The following is a 21,012-nucleotide window of genomic DNA, read 5'->3' as shown; positions in this document are numbered from 1 at the left end:
TGACTGCAAAGTAACCAATAACTTGTGTAGCCTACAGAAAATAAACCGAAAATAACTCAAAACAAACAAAAGCAGAGCACGGTTGAAAAACTTTGTGGCTTCCCACTGTGATTGCCAATCCCTGGCAGCTGTGCCCCAGTGACACCCTAATGTAGACTGTGCCCCACTATTGGCCGACACCCCTATGCTCAGGTCTAGCAGTAGTCATGGCAACCACACAATATCACAATATCATAGCACCTTCAAATAGAGTAAATTCATTTCAATAAAAACAATCAAATTGGCTGCAACAACTTTAACACCTAACCACACCTTACATTGAGACCAACACGCCCATGGGTGCACAAATAGCCACAAGTAGTCTACATTTGCAACTTAAAGGTCTCATGACATGCTGTTTTTACAACACATAAACGTTGTTTTAACATGGTCCTTCAAACATGTGTTAAAAGTGTGTTCTCATTGAACATTGTCTGTTCACTGAGAAGAAAGAACAAATTCATCATTGTCTGTGTTACCTGAACAGGTCACATCCAATCTTTCGGAGGACATTTCCCCACAGTCCGTCCTAACACATCTATATCTCCAAATAAGTTGAGATTCAGAGACAGAAATCTTTTCTGTTGAAGCAGCAGAGCCACAGTCCAACTGTCTGCACAATTCTGATGCTCCAAACCAATCAGCCAGTCCTGGTCTCCACTCTCCCTGGTGTTTTACCTGCAGTCTACCAGTACAGCGACTGGTTCCTCCCACCAACCTGATAGAGTCAGTCTCTGTACAGTGACAAGGCAGAAAGCAAAGAATAAGAAAACATATAGACAGACCGACCCATTATAAAATAATCAACGAGGCAACATATATAGTTAGTTTTATTTTACCTGAGCAGGTGAGTCCAACAGCATCGTCAGGTGAGCAGGTGTTCCTGGTTGAGTCTGAGGTTCCACAGTCCTGGAGAACAGACTCAGTTCCTTCACACTGCAATTCTTTGGTCCACATTGGATAATTTGCTTCTCCAGAGAGCATCCTCCGGTAGAATGAAGAACGCCGAAAACCACGAATATACGTGCCATCCTGCACCCTCCGGAAGAGTGAAGGAGCCCCACAACCAAGGTCCCTACAGACCACCTCTGCATCCTGCAGGTCAAAGTCACCGTCACACACTGAGACCCACGACTGATTAGACTTCACTTCCACTCTGCCTGAACACAAAGCAGTCCCTTCAACCAACCTCACTGACTCTGGAGAGAAGAGAGAGAGAGAGAGAGAGAGAGAGAGAGAGAGAGAGAGAGAGAGAGAGAGAGAGAGAGAGAGAGAGAGAGGTTGAAAAGAAAGGACATGAATCAATCAAAGTCTATTGAACCTTACAGCCTCCAGAAGTCCCTCGTTACTCCACAGCAGGGACGTGCAGAGAATGTTAGAGAGGCAGGGGCTGAAACTTCAAAAAGGGCCTTTTGGTGAAAAAAAGAATATCGAAAATAGCCGACCTCCAAGCTCACAACGGGGAGTGAGTCTGTAGTTCTAAGTGCGACAGGGTGTTTATCTTACTTTTACTTAAGTTCTTAATTTTCTTAAGTACATTTAAACGCATGTATACTCTTGACTACTTAAGTACATTTAAAAGCAAATACCTTTTTACTCTTACTCAAGTAAGATTTTGACTGAGGTACTTTTACTATATTGGAGTAAATTTTGACCAGTATAGTATTTGTACTCTTACTCAAGTACTGGGGTCAAGTACTCTGTCCCTCTGCTGCTGTAACACACAGAGAGAGAATTGAGAGAATATCTGCAATACCTTTATGAAAATATAGACAGACAGCTTCATGTTACCTGAACAGATCACCTCCAGTGTTACAGAGGAAGTTGTGGACGGTATCGTTCCACACTCACTCAGTGAAAAGTCAGCGCCAACACAGTAAGATCTGAAACTCCATACAAGCTGAGATGTGGGGCTGAGGCGCTTCTCTATTGAAACCACAGAGCCACAGTCCAGCAGTCTGCACACTGCAGATGGTGAATCCTTGTTCCAATTCCAATCATCTGATGGTCTCCACTCTCTCTGGTGTTTTATCTCCAGTGTACCAGAACAGTGGCTGGTTCCTCCTACTAACCTGACATCATCAGACTCTGCACAGATAGATAAGCGGTAACACAATTGTATTACCTCCTTAAAAAATAAGACTGCAAAAACAAAACCTTAGTTTGTCTTTTACCTGAGCAGGTGAGTCCAACAGCATTGTCAGGTGAGCAGGTGTTTCTAGTTGAGAATGTGGTTCCACACTCCCGAAGAAGAGACTCACTGCCTTCACACCGGAACTCTTTGGTCCACATTGACGCCTTCCCTTCTCCATAGAGTGCCCGCTGGACGACCGGAGTATCCGCACAGCCAAGCTCCCTACAGACCACCTCTGCATCCTGCTGGTCAAAGTCACCTTCACACACTGAGACCCACGACTGATCGGACTTCACCTCCACTCTGCCTGAACATAGTTCACTAGTCCCATTCACCAACCTCACCGATTCTGGAGAGATAGAGAGAGAGAGAGAGAGAGAGAGAGAGAGAGACAGAGAGACAGAGAGACAGAGAGACAGAGAGACAGAGAGACTTTGAACATTGGAATAACTTTTTAGCCTTTCGAATCCTAATGGCTTTGACACTTTGAAGTAGCCTAATTGGGTTGGTCCCATTACATAGATAGATAGTCCGCCAGGTCAGGTAGGTTAATTGGAGCAATGTGAAAGGGTGCCATTCTTTCTCAGGCCTTTTACGGTAATCAGCATTCATGATTTGAGGCATTTTTGTTCCAAAAATGTGTTTAGCAAAAATCGACCACTGGTGGCACAATAATAGGCCAATGTGAAAAGGGTGGCATTTCTTCCTCTGCCTAGTGGGAATTTTTCACCGAATGCGCATTCTGCATTTGAGGCATTTAGTTCAAATTGGACCAGCCCTGCTAACTTTGGAAGCCAATGTTAGCCAATTAGAATGGAATGTGAAATATTGGACAGATCAGTCTTGATCACTTGACTATAGAGATGCTGTGTATCGATTTGCGTGATTTTTGGACAGAATCTGAAGGAGTAATATCAAAAATATGTTTTACAAAATTTGGCCAAGTGGTGGCTCTATACAAAGCAGATGTGAAAATTCAGCTTTACCTTGACTCTGGGGTTCGCATACTTGCAAAGTTTCATCAAGGGATAAAAGGTAAGCTATATCCATGTTGGATAGAATGGATACTATCATTTAAATTTAAAAAACAACCTTAAGGGACAGCTTGAATGCATTTTTTCTTTTCTTCTTCCTTAATGCATTGCCGAAAGATCGGATTGGGAAAAATCTGCATCGGCAGATACTCAAAATCAATCGGAATCAGATCGGGAGCGAAAAAACTTGACATCCCTGCTGAAAACCTTGGAATCCAACCAATCAGGATGGAATAAGGACGATCTTACAAATCCGTGATGATCATGACTCTAGAGATATTGTTTAACAATTTGCGGGATTTCTTGACATCTGTAGGAGTAATATTAAAAAAAATATCTGCCTCATGGTGACGCTATAACTGGCCAGTCTGAAATATTGGGCACCCAGGGAGTGTATGCAGAGTTTACAGTTTACAGTTTAGGCATTTAGCAGACGCTTTTAATCCAAAGCGATTTACAATAAGCTATCACTATAATAAACAAGATAACATGTCAGAACATCAACAACAATATAACAAATGCATATGAATATCAATCTAAAAAAAACAAATATAATCAGTAAAGAAAAAAGGATTCTAAAAAACCTAAAAACAAATGCTAACTAGCTACATGTATGGTCATTGAGTGTTTCAGTAGTGCTATGGGTTTAGCAGTGGCCGGGCCAACAGTGCTGGACAGAAGGACGGACAGGGCGCCAAACACAGTTTCGGCCATGCCTTCGACCTGGCGGAGACAATAAGAGACTACCACAATTGCTTTGTTACCTGAACAGATCAGCTTCCATCTTAGCTTAGAATTTTGAGGGTGCTTTGTTGCACACTCTGTCAGTGAAGACTCTGACCCGACACAGGAAGATATTATCCTCCATAAAGGACTCATTTCATCTTCAGTCATTTCTGTTGAAACAGCATCACCACAATCCAACTGTCTACACACTACAGCTGATAACTTCCGGTTCCATTCAGACAAACCATCAACTGGTCTCCACTCTCCCTGGCGTTTCAGCTCCAGTACACCATTACAGTGACTGGTTCCTCCAACCAACCTGACATCATCAAACTCTGCACAAAATAAACATTATTGATTATAAAATCATCGTCGTCATCATCATCATCATCATCATCATCAAAACCAGTGTTGGGTAAGTTACTTTTAAATAGTAACTAGTTAGTTACTAGTAGCTACATTACTAAATAATAAAAGTAAATAGTTACTGGTTACTGTTACACAATCTGACAAATGCATAATCAGTCAAGCTTCTAATACAGAAGGCTTTAGGCAGCTTGCTACATTAATTACATTTCTGATGATGCCTATAGGAAAAGGTAACTAGTTACAAAACCAAGAAATGTAGTTTTACCTTGACAGGTGAGTCCAACAGTCTTGTCAGGTGAGCAGGTGTTTCTAGTTGAGTCTGATGTTTTACAATCCAGGAGAACAGACTCGTTGCCTTCACACTGGAACTCTTTGTTCCACATTGTGGCCGTAACTTCCCCATAGAGCGCCCCCTGGAGGACTGATGGAGACCCACAGCCAAGCTCCCTACAGACCACCTCTGCATCCTGTTTGTCAAAGTCACCTTCACACACTGAGACCCACGACTGATTAGACTTCACCTCCACTCTGCCTGAACACATGCTAGTCCCATTCACCAACCTCACAGACTCTGGAGAGAGAGAGAGAGAGAGAGAGAGAGAGAGAGAGAGAGAGAGAGAGAGAGAGAGAGAGAGAGAGAGAGAGAGAGTCTTTATTGACTCCTTATGAAGTTAACAAATGTCCAATAGGGATGCTTATGGAACCCTGAATAGATCAGTGACAAGAACGTAGTAAATCATGGACTAGTAGAGCACTTGCCTTTGAATTGAAAGTATCTTTTCAAGCATGACCAACTAGTCAGGGGATATTAATAAAACCTGGGAATAAATTCCTTACCAAACGATTTCTTCACCAATGTGTTCGTAAAGGAGTCTAGTAACATATACAACAAAGTTTGAAATTCAAAATCCCTAGGAGAATCATTGACAGCTAGTAGTCCAGTCATTTTAGGGTTAGACCCGGAACAAATTGCAATAGTAGCAAACTCAACTGATTCTGTATCCTCATTATGTCCTTAGTGAGGGAAAAAAAGTCCCAAGAAATCCCACCGGGGCAAAGTTTTGAAAACGACCTATCTACCTTCACTTACTATACACTACAATATAAAGGAAAAAATGACTGAGAAGAAATCTGCTTTAAGTGGGATGTGAGGGGTCTAACTAGGGGTTTGTCATCATGCTGAATCCATTGCAGGCATTTGTTTTGCACAAAAAACATTCTGTGGGCTAGAAATGGCCTTAGAAAACAATACACGTATGGGTGCGTTTTCATGTTAGTCGGAGGCCTTAGGGTTTTTTTTCTTCTCGTGCTAATCAGTCTAAAAGTTCAAAATTTTGCACAGATGTAGTTCAGGGCATGCTCTAATGATTTAGCTAGGGCGCCCGAGTCTGCAACATTCGGGGTCGCCACAGCGGCCAAATCAAGTTGGGCTCCCATCGACTTTAGTGATGAAAAGTGATGAGTCATCACTTTTCAGAGTTTTGTTGGTGCTGTGGCGACCCCGAAGGTCGCAGACTCGGGCGCCCTAGCTAAATCATTAGAGCATGCCCTGAGCTACATCTGTGCAAAATTTTGAACTTTTAGACTGATTAGCACGAGAAAAAAAAAACCCTAAGGCCTCCGACTAACATGAAAACGCATCCATACGTGTATTGTTTTCTAAGGCCATTTCTAGCCCACAGAATGTTTTTTGTGCAAAACAAATGCCTGCAATGGATTCAGCATGATGACAAACTCCTAGTTAGACCCCTCACATCCCACTTAAAGCAGATTTCTTCTCAGTCATTTTTTCCTTTATATTGTAGTGTATAGTAAGTGAAGGTAGATAGGTCGTTTTCAAAACTTTGCCCCGGTGGGATTTCTTGGGACTTTTTTTCCCTCACTAAGGACATAATGAGGATACAGAATCAGTTGAGTTTTCTACTATTGCAATTTGTTCCAGGTTTGGACAAATTTTGGCCTAAAATGACTGGACTATAGGGTAAGTTTGGGTCTCATTCACTTACTATACACTATAATATAAAGGGAAAAAAGACTCCCAAAAACTCTGCTTTAAGTGGGGTGTGAGGGGTCTAACTAGGTATTTTTAATTATTCTGAATCCATTGCAAGCATTTTTTTCGCACGAAAAACATTCTGTAGGCTAAAAACAGCCCCACAAAACGATGGTTTAGTCATGAGTCATCACTTTTCACATGAGCCGTTTTTAGCCCAAGGAATATTTTTTTGTGCAAAACAAATGCTTGCAATGGATTCAGAATCATTAAAAACACAGACCTCTCACATCCCACTTAAAGCAGATTTTTTGGGAGACTTTTTCCTTTATACTATAATGTAGCCCAGGGCTACTCAACTTAGGAAGGCTCAGGGGCCACTCAGCAAAATACCAAGAGTCCAAAGGGCCGCAACCTGAAAATGACGGTCCTATTTTGGACGTTTACAATGATTTTGTAACCGGCTTCATGACAAGCTTAATAATTAAGTAAACACACAGAAAACAGCCACATTTCCATCTATATAAGCCAGGCCAAACCTCATGGAATGAAGACATTATCGAATTTGATCAAATTAGGCTTTATTCACAAAATGTGAAGTAAAAATTAACAGAACTGGTTCAATCGTTTTGTAACCGCCCCTGTGTCTGGGTATGCAAGGCTAGTGAACTTTGGCAATGTTAAGGTATGTTTTCTCATGCCAATAACGCTCCTTTTCATTAATAGGACGGATTTAAAATAAATAGACGTTTATACTTATTATTCAATCACTCAAACCCCAGCATCCTATTCTTGGGGGACATTCACCAAAAATAGCCGATCTACAAGCTCACCACAAGATGCATTGGAGCTTGTAGATCGGCTAGTTTTGGTCAATCTCCTTCAATGAGCAGTTAGTTGTGTTTAAATTACAAAGCTCAAAGCATCAAACTGTTTTACAAGTACAGTACAACTGGCTGAGTTGAACTTTACTTGAGTTATTTTTCCATAAAACAACAACTCTTAACCAAAAATAGCCGATCTACAAGCTCACAATGCATCTTGTGGTGAGCTTGTAGATCGGCTATTTTTGGTGAATGTCCCCCAAGAATAGGGATGCTGGGGTTTGAGTGATCATTGAATAATAAGTATAAACGTCTATTTATTTTAAATCCGTCCTATTAATGAAAAGGAGCGTTATTATTGGCATGAGAAAACTTCCCCATGTGGGGTACAAGCATAGTTCCCTGGCTGCTACGATCTGTTGGAATGTGTGTGCACTGTATGTCGGTGCTGACTGGCGGAGCCGCGGAGGCAGAGACAAGCATAATGTCCATAATTACAACACCAGAGGCAGCGCCACAGATCACTTTCAACCCAGAGTCAAAACCAACAAAGGGTCAAACTCTTTTTTCTGCTATACCACCAAAATGTGGAAAGCCTTACCGAAGGCCACAAAGGAGTGTGGATCACTAGCATCCTTTAAAATTGCCCTGAAAAACCACTTACAGGCAGCAGCCGTTCGCAACTGGTAAAAAAGAATCTAGCCCAACCCTACCCTCCCCTGCCCCTTCTTTGTATATACTGTTTGTTTTGACTTACTGTCTTCTATTTTGTTTTTCTTTACATATCTACTGCATAGTACTGTGTTCTATTTGTCTGTCATTCAATGTTATATGAGATACTTCAATGGTTTCCAGTGGAAATAAGCTTAGTCTTTTCATGGATCTCCTTTTAGTAGACCTTGTACCAGTGAACTGTACCGTCATGAAACTGTACCTTTTCCTATGCAAACTTCTAATAAAGTCTTCAATCAATCAATCAATCAAAGCACAGACAAGGACTACGTCTTCACTAGCCTAAAACATGACGGTCGCGAGCGTTCATATCGCACGACCGTCATGCGTCTCCACTCCAGTGAGCCCGACTGTGGTTGTCTGCTGCAAAATCTCCGCAGATTTGTCTGTCTGACCGTCTCGTGTAGCCGCCGCGTAGCCGCCAGCATCTCCGCACTACTGTGTTCAGGCTGTGTTCTGTGCATTGACTGCAATCGCTTCCTGACTACGGAGTCCACCGAGGCTCAAACATCACCGCATTTTGCGTTGCGCGTTAACTTTGACAGGCTTAGAAAAATCATATTTTTATTGGTATTGCCATGACGGGCCGCACAGACAGGCGGCGCGGGCCGCATGCGGCCCGGCCCGCGGGCCGCGGGTTGAGTAGCGCTGGTGTAGCCTATAGTAAGTGAATGAGACCCAAACTTACCAAAGCTGTCAAATATTCTCCTATGGATTTTGAATTTCAAACTTTGTTAGATATGTTATACTAGACACCTTTACAAACACATCGGTGAAGACATTGTATCGTAAGGAATTTATTCCCAGATTTGACAGGTATTCTGATAATATTCCCTGACTAAACTGAGTAGCACTGCTTCAGTAACTAAGATGTGAGTTATGTACTGGATGCTGACGTTGGGAATTTTCAGAAATTCATCTTGTCTGGGCTGAGGGCATTGTAAAGGACACCCTTGTTAACCAGCTGATGTTGAAAATGAACCTATCTAAGCTTTGTATTAGTAGTAGTTATCATTACCCTATGAATTCAGAGAAAACCTAAAATGATGACAATGATACCAGGAAGGCTGTAACAGGGGCCTACTGAAGGTCATGTTTTCCTGCCTTTCACTTGAGTAGTGCAATCTCAGTGAATGTTGATATATATATTTTTTTTAAAGATTTTTTTGGGGGCTTTTTTATGCCTTTATTCGATAGGACAGTAGACTGACAGGAAATGGGGAGAGAGAAGAGGAATGACATGTGGCAAAGGTCGTCCGGATCGGGAATCGAACCGGTGACGCCAGCAGGCATCATAGCCTAGTATATGGTACGCGCCTTGACCACCAGGCCAGCGGGCGCCCCCCGAATGTTGTTATCTTATATGTAATCTTTTCTGTATCATTTTAGGTTTTCAAATCTTTGTGAACATTTATGAGTTTATTTGAATTTTGTTTCTGCATCAACCTTTTAAAAAAGTTGCATCTGTGCCAACGGAATTTCTCTCTGAGGGATAATAAAGACTATCAGCTGAGTTGAATCGAATATAAAAGCCTCCAGGAGCCGCTACATAAATGGTCCTTTATCCAAGGCGCTTTACATAGATTGTGCATTACATTGGCAAAATCGCGCTCTTTCGAACGACCATCATTTCGACCGGAGGGTTAGCGACTCACTCCATGGAGGTTATGGTTAGGGTGAGGTTAGAGTCGGGTGTCGAAAAGATGACATGTAGTAACAGCAACACGCTCCCCATGACATTCACCCATTCATACACCGATGCCGGTGGAAACCATGCAAGGCACCAACCAGCTCACCAGGAGCAAATAGGGGTTCAGTGTCTTGCCCAAGGACACTTCAACATGTAGACAGGAGGAGCCGGGATTTGAACCGCCAGCCCATGGCCAACCTTCTCTACCTCCTGAGCTACAGTCGGCCATAAACCACGATAAAGGGAAACACACACTGGACGCGGAGGTGGCGCGGAAGCAGCGTGTCAAAACATATGCCCCCATTATTTTCAATGAACAAACCCACACCGGCGGCCTCAGACACACGCAGGTGCAAGTCTGCCGCCTCGCCCGCCGCACCGATACATCGTTGTTCAGTTTTTCCAGCGTTGCCACTCGGTGAAATTGGGGGGAAATGGATGTGCCGCGCATCATCCAGTTGGTGTTACCACGCGGCACTTTACGCACGTTAATACCACGACATACTGCGATGCGACGCTGCACCGCTGTCCGCGTCCGGTGTGCCCTCATCAAAAAACACTACTGAATCACTACTCATCACTACTACTAAATGTCTACACAAACACTACAATTTCACTACTTGATTACTATTGCAATGTGTAGTGATTTATGTAGTGATTCCCAGTAGTAATGAGTAGAGAAATGGCTGGTTTCACCCACTGAATCACTACTGATAATCACTACTTAATGACTATTCAAATCACTGCACGACTGCTACTTAATTACTACAGTATCACTATTGGCTTTTGGGAAAGTACTATCCAATCACTACTCAATTCTTTCACATTTATTATTGAATTACTACACAATGCTTACACGTTCACTTCTGTATCTCTTCACAATCCCAATGGAATTAATACATCCTTGTATGTGTAGTGTTTATGTAGTGTTTCTGAATTACTTTTCATCTCTACACAAACCCTTTTGAATCACCTTTGAAACTCTACACAATTATCATTCAATCACTTCTGTCTTACTATTAAACAAACCCATTTGAATCACTTTTGAAACTCTACACAATGCTTACACATTCACTGCTGGATCTCTTCTCAATCCCTGTGGAATTACTACATCCTTCTGTAGTGTTTAGGTAGTGTTTTATCACTACTGATCACTAATGAATTACTTTTCATCTCTACACAAACCCTTTTGAATCACCTTTGAAACTCTACACAATTATCATTCAATCATTTCTGTCTTACTATTAAACAAACCCATTTGAATCACTTTTGAAACTCTACACAATGCTTACACATTCACTGCTGAATCTCTTCTCAATCCCTGTGGAATTACTACATCCTTCTGTAGTGTTTAGGTAGTGTTTTATCACTACTGATCACTAATGAATTACTTTTAGTTTCTACACAAACCCTTTTGAATCACTTTTGAAACTGTACACGATTATCATTCAATCACTTCAGTCTTACTATTAAGCAATGACGACAACAACTGCTCATTCCTTTTACTTTTACACACTGCAAAAAAGCCCCAATTAATCCAAGCAAAATATTCATTAATCTAGACAAATTGTCTCATATCAACCAAAATGTTTAAAATAATGTAAAAAGATCATAATGAGAATAAGCACAGAACATGTTTTCTTCATTTACTTTTTATTACATTTTATTTTAAATTATAAATTATCATGCTATTACTAAAACTGCTCTTCTTACTGAACAAACAGTATAGCAATGATTGCTATGGAAAGAGATATTTAAATCACATTTTAACAAAGACATCACTTACAGCACCTTTAAGTTAATGATCAGTTCCGGGGTCAGCCGATACAGTCCACTGTGCAACCACAGACTTTTTTGCCTTCGGGCCATAGTATTTTCCTTTAGTCATGTTGCACTTGGGGTATGTGAGGTGAAAGGTGAACACGTTATGAGATACATCGTCAACACAGGCATGGCCCCAATTGTGCAGTTGGTTTCACCGACGATCACGGCAGGCCGGGTGGTCTCGCCTGCAGAAAGGTATTGGGGTCTTCTGCAGATTGTCACAAACACAAAGAGAAAAACAAAACAAACAATATCACAAACAATTCACTTATTGTATTTTTAATCGTATAGTCAAATATGAAAGTTTGTCAAGCATGTGATATCCTAGTTCTGGTCCATAGCGTTAATGAAAAATAATCCACCTGACGGAGACACTCTTCCTGGTTGAAGAATATTTTATGAAACAGCGCTTCCAACGTCACAGAGATAAATAACACCCAATGAGACTTTTCATTTCGCCTATATATGTATTTTAAGTGTGTGGTGGGGGGCCCAGACTGCATCCACTAAGTAGAGTAAGCTTTCAACTGTCCACTAATACCTTTGGTTTGGTGAGGGCGAAACAGTTTTTATTTTTTTTCGGACCAGACGAGCGGGCTTTCCGATTTTGCCAAGGAGGTGTGGAGGTAGACTAACATAGCGTTAGGGAGAACTCCACTAATGCTATGGACCAGAGCTAGTGATATCCTAACGTCATGTTATGGAAACATGTCGGGCATGCTGCAATGTTACGTGCTGTAATGTTAAAACATGAATTTATGCAGCCAGTTATTTAAACAAACAATACTTCCTACCTTTCCAACTGTTGAACCTCCTCTGGAATGCTGCATCCAGATTGTGTTGATCGAGATGGTGGAAGATCTCTCTCTCTGAGATGGTGGAGTCATTGGTGTCTTGACTGTCTTCATTGGAAACATATGGCTGCTCTGAAAGCAAAGTCTCCCTCTTCTCTTTCTTGAAGGGATCACTCCTTTTTTGGAGTTGTTGCTTTCTGAACCGTCTTCAGAAGCTGCATCTTCACAAACACACACATTTGTTTTTTGTTGTTATAATTAATTTAAAATATATATATATATATATTGCCATAGTGGGAACAATGAACATCAAAAGTGAAAAACAAACTATATAAAACGTGGTCAAACATTGGCCAAATTGTCAAATGATATAAGAAAGAGGCAACAATTGTGAATAGCAGATCTACAAGCTTACTACACAAGCTTACTACTCCAAGTGCTTGTCAGGGTGGAGGGTCCCCAGCTCAAATATGATTATTTAGGGGGCTTGAATGGTTAACAGTCAACAGGGTCACTGATTAGACCTATATGAATTAATATTATGTCAATACATCTATGAATGAATGCAGATATCATCAATGAGTATAGGGGTGGATAGCACAGTCACTATGCACTAGCAATGTACAAATTTAGCCGCAAATTGCAACACTAGATTTTTTTTAATTGGTTGAATCTAGGGTTGCAATACCTCCCATAGGCAGCCAATGCATCAAAACAGTTTTTTTGCAATCTGATTATATTAAACGACGTCAAACTCACCAATATTGCGCTCTATGGAAAGCTTGAATTACCGGTATCCTCTTGCTATCTGCAAAGTGTTTGTTACATAAAAATCCACATAGACATGTTATGATCTCTGTCAAGAAATTCAGTTCAGGTTCTAAGTGCTGGAGTTTGGAAGCGCTCGTGGGAAATCACTCAATGGTCCACTGTACCACCTGGATCTAAATGTCACATAATGTAGGAGGCAGCGGGACGTTGCGTTATTGAAGACGAGCACTTCCAAAGTTCAACACTTAGGAAAAGAAAGGGAGGTATTGCAACCCTAGATTCAACATATTAAAAACACACACACACACACACACACACACACACACACACACACACACACACACACACACACACACACACACACACACACACACACACACACACACACACACACACACACACACACACACACACACCTCAGCTGAGCCCAGAACTGGTTCTCCAACGTTTCAATTTCAAGGACCCCCAGTTATGCATTTGGCTATAATCCCCCATAACTCCCCTATACAGTGTTCAAATGGGTCAGGTCCATTTGGTTCCCAACTTCTAATAATATAGCATGGGGTCCCAGGAGGCTTTACAAACAAATAGCAAATAGCTACTGAATGTAGACATAATGAGAAACAGGAATGTATAACATTCTTGTAACAATAAAAACAATAAATAGCTTCTGGATGTGGATACAATACAATGAATAACCATTCACAACAGTGTTTCTAAGGTCTCCCCTTAACTCTGACAGTGTACAGAAGAAGAACTGCTGCTAAATAACTCTGTTAGCTCTGTTACCCACAAATACTACACATCAAAACACCTTATGATAATACAAAACAAAAAAATGACCGCTTCTATCAAAAGGACATAGGCCTACTATAAGCTGTCCACAACACAATTTGAAAATTCAGTTCCTTTAGGATGTACTGTAATAACTTTAGCATCAGCTAATAGCATCAGCTAACGTTAGCATTAGCTTAGTATTTGTTTACTGGTTAGCTGCTAGCAGGCAGGAAAATACACACTTTCTACAAAAACACAACAGAAAACATTCTTAACATACATGTAACAGCCTCCAGTGTTTTAATTTTCACCTACCGAAAAGGAATACATGAAATGACTCCATGAGAGCTGGTAAAACTCCTGGCTGTTAGCAGCAGCTTCCCACAAACCGGTTTAACCCTCTAAGGCCCACGGTTGTAATATTACAACGTTTGTATTTTATCCAAAAAAAGGTTTAAATCATTTTATTTTAGCTCCCCCTACCACCTAAACACCACCATTGGATTCTATTGTTTAGTATTACAATGCCATTGGCCACAATATTTGCATATAAATACCCCCCACAGGGGCTGACATTCACACCCGCCACACCCGCTGAAATTCCAGAGTTTTGACGAACAACATCTCACTTTTTCATGGAAGCTATACCTCACAAAAACATAAGTAAAATGCCTGTACTATTTTTTTTGGTGATCATTAGAATGTCTAGAACATGTACATATGTCATTATTGTGAAAAATATCCCCCATATGTAAATTAGAGCATGATTTATGATTTTTGATTTATGGCTATAAAATCTTACAAAAACATTTTTTTGAAAAAAACATTACATTTTCCTCTTAATATGACTCCTACAACACCATCTGATTTTTTTCAATTTTTTATTTCAAGTATTTCTTAATGCGGGCCTTAGAGGGTTAAACTGGTTCCAAGGTAGAACAAGTAGTGTTTCTGTAGTGTTTTTACTACATATTCACTATATGTTTTGGGTCAAACACAGGTGTTTCAATTGTTTGATTGGCATAGAACTAATAATGTTCTACTCCAATCAGAACACCTGTGTTTGCCCCCCCCCCCCTAAAAAACATGGCCGCTGTAGGACTACAATTGCCACACACTATATGAGCAGTAGTAAAAAACTCTACTTGTTACTACATATTCACTACACAAGTAAGTAGTACAATCTCTACATAATCACTATTTAAATGCCCTTGTAGTGAAGCAGTAGTGTTCTAACAGCTTTTTCACTACTCTGCTTGATTACTACTGGAAACACTACTGTTAAACTACAAAACTCTACTGGTGTGTCATGAGTAGTGAATATGTAGTGTTGTGACTACATATTCACTACACATAAACAAGTAGTAAAATTTCTACATAATCACTATTTAAATGCCCTTGTAGTGAAGCAGTAGTGTTTTAACAGCTTTTTCACTACTCTGATTGATTACTACTGGAAACACTACTGTTTCACTACAAAACTCTACTGGTGTGTCATGAGTAGTGAATACATTACAGATTTACTACACAATTGCTACACATGACTACACAGTCACTACTACACGAATAGGTTTTGTGTAGTGATTCAGTAGTGTTTTTTGATGAGGGTGTGTTCCCCTTAAGACCAGATCCCAGACAAACAGACGGACAAAGCATGATGAGAAGGGACCAAATAAAAAATAAGTCATTGTTGTTGTTACCTGAACAGGTGACCTCCAGTATGTCCCAGTCTTCCTTAGTCTGCATTATTCCACACTCCCTCAGTGAAGCCTCAGACCCATCACAGAAAGATCTAATCCTCCATTGGCTATGGGAAGAAAAGCGAGGAGGCCATATTCCGTTTGCTTGTTCTAGTTCAACAGAGCCCAAATATATTCCTTTGCTGCAGCTAACCTGAGGTCGATGACCCCCCCACAAGCAAATACTTCTTAATTTACTGCTATTAAAAAGTCATCCTATGTCGTTTTCTGCCTCGATATCCTTACCTTTTAACGTAGGCGTCTGCGTGTCCATCAAGGACCTGTTGCCAAGTGATAGGGAGGAATCTGACTCTGGGGTACAAAAAAATGAATCGGCGATCATACTTTTAATTGTTTTAATGCGATTAAAGCATTCCTCGGGCCTGGCAGAGAGAGACAGCTGAGAGAAACACATCATAACCTTGTTTTTCCCTTCCCAAAACAACTTCTTAAAGACCTAGTGAAATGGCTTTTTTTGGTCTTTTTATTTTGACGTTTCAGTCTGAAACGCAAGCCTGACCCAATCAGAAGGGACCAGCCCTTCAGGCGATGGGACGGCTCACGTGTGCCCAATGTTTGTGTTTGTAGCTTCCATTAGCCTGCAAAGTGCAGGCAGAGGGACAAGGCGAGTGGGCCAGTTGTACAGAATGTTTGTTTACCAAGTTAGTTATTATTCAAACCTATAATGTTTACAGATACATATTTTATTGTGCTCAATAAGTTTACAATGAGTAATACATAGTTTGGATGTCATTTTGAATGAGATTCAAAACGGAGTAGCTCTGTAATTAAAACTAGAAAAGAAAATTTCTAAGAAATTTTAAGTGTGCCTGCAGCTCGCTAAGTCTGTGCAACCTTGTGTAGCGGTTGGTGTTAGCATTAGCGTTATTAACATTAGCATTTTTTTGCATAAACGTTAACATTATTGTTCTTCATATGACACCACCCACATGTCTGTACGACAAACGGTTCACGAGAAAACGGGTCACTTCCTGTTTGGTGAGGGGCACTTCCTGTTTGGCGAAATAGGCACCAATTAAGTTTAAGGACTCTTAATCTTGTCATTTGACGCAACCCGCGTGTCTGTATGACAAACGGTTCACGAGATCAAGGGTCACTTCCTGTTTGGTGAGGGGCACTTCCTGTTTGGCGAAATAGGCCCCAATTAAGGTCATGGACGATTAATGAATTAAAGCTGCAAGCAGCGATGACCGGGCCCTCGCAGCTCTACCCACGTCACAAGGCCAGCAGCCAATCAGAAACCAAACAGGAAGTCAGCCATTTCGACTAATTAGTGGCGTTTTGGCGCATTTTTGGCCGTTATCACGGGTCGCACTTTAACGACAGTTTTGTGAGAAAAAAAAAGTTTTTTGAGAAAAAAACATTTTTTTGAGGAAAAAAAAAAATTTGAGAAAAAAAAAATTGAGAAAAAAAAAATGTGAGAAAAAAAAAATTGAGAAAAAAAAATTTTGAGAAAAAAAATGTTTTGAGAAAAAAAAAATTTGAGAAAAAAAAAATTTGAGAAAAAAAAAATTTTGAGAAAAAAACATTTTTGAGAAAAAAAAATTTTGAGAAAAAAAAAATTTGAGAAAAAAAAAATTTGAGAAAAAAAAAAATTTGAGAAAAAAAAATTTTTGAGAAAAAAAAAATTTTGAGAAAAAAAAATTTTGAGAAAAAAAAATCTTGAGAAAAAAAAAAATTATGACACCAGCCGCGAGTCTGTACGACAAACGGTTCATGAGTTATAGAGGCACTTCCTGTTACAGAGGGGGCGGGGCTTAATCAATTACAGCTCATCCCTATTGGCCGGAAAAAGACCAAAGTTGTGTGTGCATTTTAAAGTTTAAATCACGTTGCTAGGCAAAAGTATGGCAGAGTTATGTGGCGCCAAAGTTTCTGGGTTTTTTTCGGAGTCCCCCATTCTAAGTCAATGGGGTTTTTGGGCGTCGTTTTTTGCGAATTACATCGCAATCGTATCGCGGATCGGAAAGAAAAGTAATAGCACACCATTCCCGGCCGAGCCGCACGTTTTGATGTGTATATTGCGGGGGTGGCGTAAATCGTGCGGCAGTTATTACGTGCCGAAATTTCCCCCATTCTAAGTGAATGGGTTTTTTTGGCGTCGTTTTTTGCGAATTACGTCGCAATGGTAACGCGGATCGGAAAGAAAAGTAATAGCACACCATTCCCGGCCGAGCCGCACGTTTTGATGTATATATTGCGGCGGTGGCGTAAATTGTGCGGCAGTTATTACGAGCAGAAATTTGCAAGAACATTACTTACTGACTGACTGACTTAAGTATGGCGGATTACAATAAGTGTTCTGCTATTGCATAGCAGGCACACTTAACTAGAAAAGAAAATTTCTAAGAAATTTTAAGTGTGCCTGCAGCTCGCTAAGTGTGTGCAACCTTGTATGTGTTAACATTAGCATATTTGTTAGCATTAGCATTTGTTAGCATTAGCATGTGTTAGCATTAGCATTTGTTAGCATTAGCATTTGTTCGCATTAGCATTAGCGGTTACGTTTTGCGCGTTTGTGGTGCCCCCTATGGGTCGAAGTGGAAATACTTTTGGGTATATGTTCAGTATAGCGCCCCCCACTTGTGGTTAAAATTTGGTGTTGACTGGATGTTTCGTTTGTGATTTATGGCTACTTCTTACAAAACGGGCTCCTCCCGCTAACTTTGGAACCCTGTTACGGAAGAACGGTATGGACTATCAAAATATCGTTTAAATATGTTTATCGCATGAGTCCATAGATCGTGTGTATCGATTTTTGTGACATTTGGAGAAAATATGTAGGAAAAGGAGCAAAAAGTGTGTTTTGAAGAAAATTCAAAATGGCGGAAAATCTATCCTGACGCAAATGGGCGTGGCCTATATGAGGAGATGCGTCATGACCCAAGGAATCCAGGGAAAAAGGAATTTTTATTTTCCGACCCACGGTTCAAGAGTTACAGGCCGAAAGGTAAAGTGGACTGTTATAGCGCCACCATGAGGCCAACTGACGAAATTATTTTTTATTTAATCCTTGATATCATTATAAATCTCCTCTCCAAGTTTTGAAACTGTAGCCCCTATGGTTTGCGAGAAAAAAAATATTGAATGTGAGTTTTTGCGATTCCCATTATAAGTCAATGGGTAAAATTAATTCACTAATAAATTAATATCAATTAAACGATACAACTTTTCTCTTAGAAAAGTAATAGCACACCATTCCCGGCCGAGCCGCACGTTTTGATGTATATATTGCGGCGGTGGCGTAAATCGTGCGGCACTTATTACGTGCCGAAATTTGCAAGAACATTACCGACTTACTTACTTACTTAAGTATGGCGGATTACAATAAGTGTTCTGCTATTGCATAGCAGGCACACTTAATCAGCTGTGTTTGGAGGAATGTGCTGCAATGGGAATCAAACAGGTGAATGTAATCAAGGTTCATTTCTATTCAAGAAGACCTGTCTATGTCATCACAGAGCACGTTTATGTTCACAGGATATAATTCAGAATGGGCTATTTAGGGACTTGATATAAAGATGCACACAAATGGTTTATTTTCTATTTTGTTGGCATCTAGTGTTAGTGAGATGTATCTAGTTAAAATGTGCGACAGGAAAAATGTCTCTGGCTTATTTAAGCTAGAGTAGCAGATTAGCAGTCCATTCTACAGTCCCCCACATCACCACAGACGGCCAACAGGAACGGCAAAAACCGAACATGTTCAGTTCTTCATCGACAGGTTCCGACAGGCGACAACGCTATCGACGGCAAGCGTCTATTGCCGACAAGGTGCCGTCGGCAGCAGACACTTTCCTACTTCATCCGTCACCGAATCGTCGCAGAATCTGTGCGGTGTGCCATTAGTCTATTACCTATACGGCTACAGTGGACACCTCCGTCAAGAAAGGCAATAACACATGGCATGAACACATAACCAGGACTACAACATAACGTTAGTGCCTGTTGAGATCGGCACATTTTTGGGGCAACCTGCCACAATCACACATGTCACACGTGTCTTCTTATTTTTTTCACTCTCAAAAAAACGTCTACAATTTAGTGCATTAGAAACTACATTGCAGTGCACATCATGGTGTGATCACTGCTTGTGAGGTCAGCAGACAAAGTGATGCGAGTGAGATGAAAAAACTGGGTGAAATCTACTAATCTCAATAGGCACTAACGGTACACACACCTGCTCCTTTCCGTTGAAACAGCAGAGCCACAGTTCAGCTGTCTGCATACTACAGCTGACGACTTCAGGTTCCAACCAGACTTGGCACCATATCTGTTCCAATCATACACGCCACCCCACTCTCCCTGGTGTTTCATCTCCAGTCTACCAGTACAGTGACTGGTTCCTCCCACCAACCTGATATCATTAGGCTCTGTACAGAAACAAGAGGTTAAGCTGTAAAAGCAATATAAACTAATGATAAAATAGTAACAAAAACCAAAAGTGTAGTTTATCTTTTACCTGAACAGGTGAGTCCAGCAGTCTTGCTAGATGAGCAGGTGTTTCTAGCTAAGCACGAGGTTCTACAGTCGAGGAGAACAGACTCATTGCCTTCACACTGGAACTTTTTGGTCCACATTGGAGCCTTCCCTTCTCCATAGAGCGCCCCCTGGAGGACTGAAGGAGCCCCACAGCCAGTCTCCCTACAGACCACCTCTGCATCCTGCTGGTCAAAGGCTCCTTCACACACTGAGATCCACGACTGATTAGACTTCACTTCCACTCTGCCTGAACACAAACTAGTCCCATTCACCAACCTCACAGACTCTAGAGAGAGAGAGAGAGAGAGAGAGAGAGAGAGAGAGAGAGAGAGAGAGAGAGAGAGAGAGAGAGAGAGAAAGAGAGAAAAGACAAGAAGTGGTGACATGGAACAGCAATGAAGGACTGCAGAGGAGGATTGCAGTATGTGCCACATTCCTGACGACGGACTGCAGATTGCCGAAAACAATACCATGAGCTCAGAGAGTGTCAGAGAGCACATGGAACACCACACTGTTCATTTAAGTCTGGTATAAAGGAGCAGGTGAAATTATGGGTACGTTCGGAAATGCGCACTGTTGTCGTTTGTTTATTCGGTGTACTTGGTGCGTTGTCGTTCGGAAATCCAGTGCGCGGCGCACCAGTGTGCTGAGTGCACGCACTGAACGACCCTACTCAGAAGTTGGGGTTTGGCAGTGTGGTGCGTCGGTGTGATGTTTTGATTGGTTGGTTTTCATGGCTGTGTCTCGAGCGCTTCTCAGCTGTGAACAATGGAGGAAATGACCGCAAAATGCAGCATTTGCAGCTTAATTGGTCGTTTGATAGTTTCACACACATCAACGTGTAAACTAACAGCAGGTATGCCAATGTTATGAATTACATCTCCTTTCAATATCAACGTTACGTTTCAGAACGTTTACTTTCAGAGTTCAGAGTGAAAAAGCGCACACTGCCTCTTAAAACTGGTCGTTCGTAAATAAGCCACACCGAACGCACTCTACAATGTCACGCCCACTGCACTCACTACACTGAGCACACACCCAGTGCACATTTCCGAACCCATCC

The 21,012-nt window shown here is 41.1% G+C and overlaps 1 protein-coding gene across 5 annotated transcripts in view; it reads right to left on the bottom strand.

The window, feature by feature from the left end:
* Positions 1 to 21,012, bottom strand: part of LOC308286253 (scavenger receptor cysteine-rich type 1 protein M160-like) — a 62,009-nt gene that overhangs the window by 29,269 nt on the left and 11,728 nt on the right. For 3 of the 5 annotated variants that reach the window (XM_080727233.1, XM_080727230.1, XM_080727231.1), the window contains exons 11-20: positions 19,930 to 20,235; positions 19,648 to 19,840; positions 15,693 to 15,758; positions 15,408 to 15,514; positions 4,568 to 4,873; positions 3,972 to 4,268; positions 2,214 to 2,522; positions 1,831 to 2,127; positions 879 to 1,238; positions 519 to 773 (exon numbers count right to left, since the gene is read on the bottom strand). In XM_080727233.1, the coding sequence (XP_080583359.1) occupies positions 519 to 773; positions 879 to 1,238; positions 1,831 to 2,127; positions 2,214 to 2,522; positions 3,972 to 4,268; positions 4,568 to 4,873; positions 15,408 to 15,514; positions 15,693 to 15,758; positions 19,648 to 19,840; positions 19,930 to 20,235 (2,496 nt within the window). The remainder of the gene's footprint in view (positions 1 to 518; positions 774 to 878; positions 1,239 to 1,830; positions 2,128 to 2,213; positions 2,523 to 3,971; positions 4,269 to 4,567; positions 4,874 to 15,407; positions 15,515 to 15,692; positions 15,759 to 19,647; positions 19,841 to 19,929; positions 20,236 to 21,012) is intronic. The other 2 variants (XM_080727234.1, XM_080727232.1) reach the window with 2 other exon arrangements.

This window comes from Nannobrachium achirus, assembly GCF_963921795.1.
Source record: "Nannobrachium achirus genome assembly, chromosome: 5".
NCBI lineage: Eukaryota > Metazoa > Chordata > Actinopteri > Myctophiformes > Myctophidae > Nannobrachium > Nannobrachium achirus.
This window is presented reverse-complemented; position numbering and strand designations above follow the sequence as displayed.